Below are 3,029 nucleotides of genomic sequence, written 5' to 3' on the forward strand. Positions count from 1 at the left end.
ATCTTATTTGAATCAAATTGAACCTCTATAAAAAACCAAACTCTTCGTCTAACTAGTTAACACTTTTTTTATAATTATAATATTTGATTTATTATTTATAAAATTATGATATTCATGTTCACTATTGATGTGTTTTAGAAAGAGATAAGCATAGGAGTTAAAGACCGCAAGCAAACCGACATATAGGGCACGGTGCACAGTAAAGATAAAACAATATGTAAACAAGGGCGAATTTGAAGACGAGTCCTCTCTCTTTCTCTCTTCCATTCAATCCCCGCTATTTGCTCTCTTTCCCTTCCATTCTTTGTATATTCTTCCTAAAATGTAAGAAAATGAAAGAATACACAACATTCATCATCCCAATTGAATGACATGAAGCAATCCAAAAAACATTATTATTCTCTTTCCGGCTTCTTCCATGAAAGATCGTAGGAAACGCAACAACGTTGTTTCATGGACCACATTCTTCTGGTGCACCCTCTTAATCGTTTTCTCTTCGATCGTCTTCACCACATTTACCTTATCGCCCTTTCGCCCCTTCTACCTCTCACAGCTATGGAAATGGAGAACTCTAACGATACAATCGAAAAACAACTCTCCAACAATTACAATCCAAGAAATTGTTATGCTTCCTGATGAGGCTTTGATTTTTCTCTACTACCCTCCTTCTTTTCGATTTTATGACAAATGTGACCTTCGTTGCGTTTATTTCTCAGCTGACTCAAGTCGCTCCAACCCTCAACTCACTACTCAGCCACCAATTCAACTCCACTCAGCTCGGTTCCACGAGCAGATCGTACGGTGCCCACTCCCACCACGTGGCAATACTATATCACTTTTGATTAAAGCCAAAGGTATTATTCCAACAAAAGACTCATCATCAATTCAAAAGTGGGACCCATTAGTTTATGAAACCCTTTTGGACAAAGACAACACCACCATTGTGTTTGTGAAGGGCCTCAATCTTCGATCCGAGAGACTGAATGAACCGTCTAGATTCCAATGCTTGTATGGCTGGGATTTCACAAAACCAAAGTTCTTTTTAAAATCTGATGTTGTATCTGCTGCCCAAGAGATTATAAGGTGCAAAACACCAAAAAGCATTCTAAGTGACCAAGCTCAAGTCCATTCTATCAAAGTATCCATTCAAGTTAAAGATAAAGGGATTTTTCCATCTATAGCCAGGCCCGGGCTTCGTTCAGCACTTTACACATCAAAACGAAAAGCCCATGAGATGTGTGTGTGCACCATGCTCCACAACCAAGCACGCTTCATGAAGGAGTGGGTCATGTACCACACCAGAATTGGGGTTCAACGTTGGTTCATTTATGACAACAATAGCGATGATGACATAGACAACGTGATTACATTCCTACAGAGTATTGGGTACAACATCACGCAACATTTGTGGCCTTGGGTCAAGACCCAAGAAGCAGGGTTTGCCCATTGCGCCCTACGGGCTCGAGCCTCATGTGAATGGGTTGGATTTATTGACGTTGATGAGTTCTTTAATGTGAAGATGAAAGGGAGCTTGCACCATGTGATTTGGCACCATGCCAAGCCCGGTAACAATGTGGGTGAGATTAGGACACCATGCTACAGCTATGGGCCTTCGGGCCTAAGAGAGATGCCACGAGAAGGGGTGATGGTGGGGTACACGTGTCGGTTGGGGGCACGTGAGAGGCACAAGAGCATAGTAAGACCTGAGGCATTGAACCAAAGTTTGATCAATGTGGTGCACCATTTTCATTTAAGTGCTCCATTTGTAACTGTGGATGTAGACAATGGTGCAATGGTGATTAACCATTACAAGTATCAGGTTTGGAAAGTATTTAAGGAGAAATTCTACAGAAGGGTTGCGACTTATGTGGCAAATTGGCAAGATGAGTTAAATGTGGGGTCCAAGGATAGGGTACCTGGTTTGGGGACCAAAGCAGTTGAACCAAAAGATTGGGCAAACCGATTTTGTGAGGTTAGGGATATGGGGTTGAGGAACTGGGTGTTGAGGAATTTTATGGATCGACGCACCCATCTTTTACCTTGGCAACCTGAGTTTGAGCATCATTTTAAAAGGAGGCGACGACGAAAATGGAAAAAGCCTCTTATGATATGATTGTTCTTCAAATCCTATTTTCCTTTTATTCTTTAACTGCTGTTTTTTTTTCTTTTCCGATTGTTCTTTATATCCCTCTTGCGATTGTTGATATATAGTTTTGTAGAGATTTCTGATGTACATAGATATAAAGTAATTATAGTTTTTCATGTAACATTTATTTAATGCATAATTTCAGCAAATGTGATAGAATTTTGTGGGCATAATATTGATATGATATGATTTATGATTGTTAGGGGATTTAATGTTAATGCTAGAATACAAAACAAAAACCTTGGTTATACCATATCGTCATTTAGTTTTTGGATTTGATTTTTATTTTAAAATGAGAAGATAAGGAAGTTGGTTTTCTTCTCTAATTAGTAATATGAGACTCTAATTAGTAAGAGGTTCTCTCACTCGTTTAATAGCATTCAAAATAAATGACTTTCAAACATTACATATCTAGTAACGAAGTTAACAAAATCACCGTGAAAATACATTCAAAAAATTTCTCGATCATCATCGAAATATGTTTCACTATAATGTCAGTAGCAAGTGAAAACATACTTTGAAATAGCAAATTCAACATTAGTCAACACGTCAAGTGTGTAAAGAATGACAATACCACCAGTCAATTTCTTTATATATAAAATAGAAAAACCAAAATAAATAATTCAACCCATTATTTATAGGTAAATAATACTCCTTCTAATCTTATTTATTAAAAATAAAAGATTAAACTACTCGAATCAAGAAAAGTAATTAATTCAGTTATATTTTTATAAATATAAATTTTATTCTAAAATATTCATAATATTAAATAATATAGTCATTGTTTTATAAACATACATTTAAAAAAATATATAATAAAAATTCAATAATTAATACATCTCAAATACATTGTATTTTTTTATAATTAAGAAAAAAAATTAAA

At 36.0% G+C, this 3,029-nt stretch overlaps 1 protein-coding gene across 1 annotated transcript; it reads left to right on the top strand.

Annotated features, from left to right (window-relative positions):
• Positions 1–418: 418 nt before the first annotated feature.
• On the top strand, positions 419–2,113 carry LOC113862326 (glycosyltransferase family 92 protein RCOM_0530710). Its single transcript, XM_027495416.1, has one exon. The coding sequence runs from the start codon at positions 419–421 to the stop codon at positions 2,111–2,113; it is 1,695 nt and encodes a 564-aa protein (XP_027351217.1).
• The last annotated feature ends 916 nt before the right edge of the window (positions 2,114–3,029 follow it).

Source organism: Abrus precatorius, unplaced genomic scaffold (assembly GCF_003935025.1).
Source record: "Abrus precatorius isolate BTA unplaced genomic scaffold, Abrus_2018 Scaffold3, whole genome shotgun sequence".
NCBI lineage: Eukaryota > Viridiplantae > Streptophyta > Magnoliopsida > Fabales > Fabaceae > Abrus > Abrus precatorius.

Bases quoted from the DNA above. Each gene is read 5' to 3' on its own strand.
- LOC113862326 (XM_027495416.1), top strand. From the start codon at position 419: ATGAAAGATCGTAGGAAACGCAACAACGTTGTTTCATGGACCACATTC.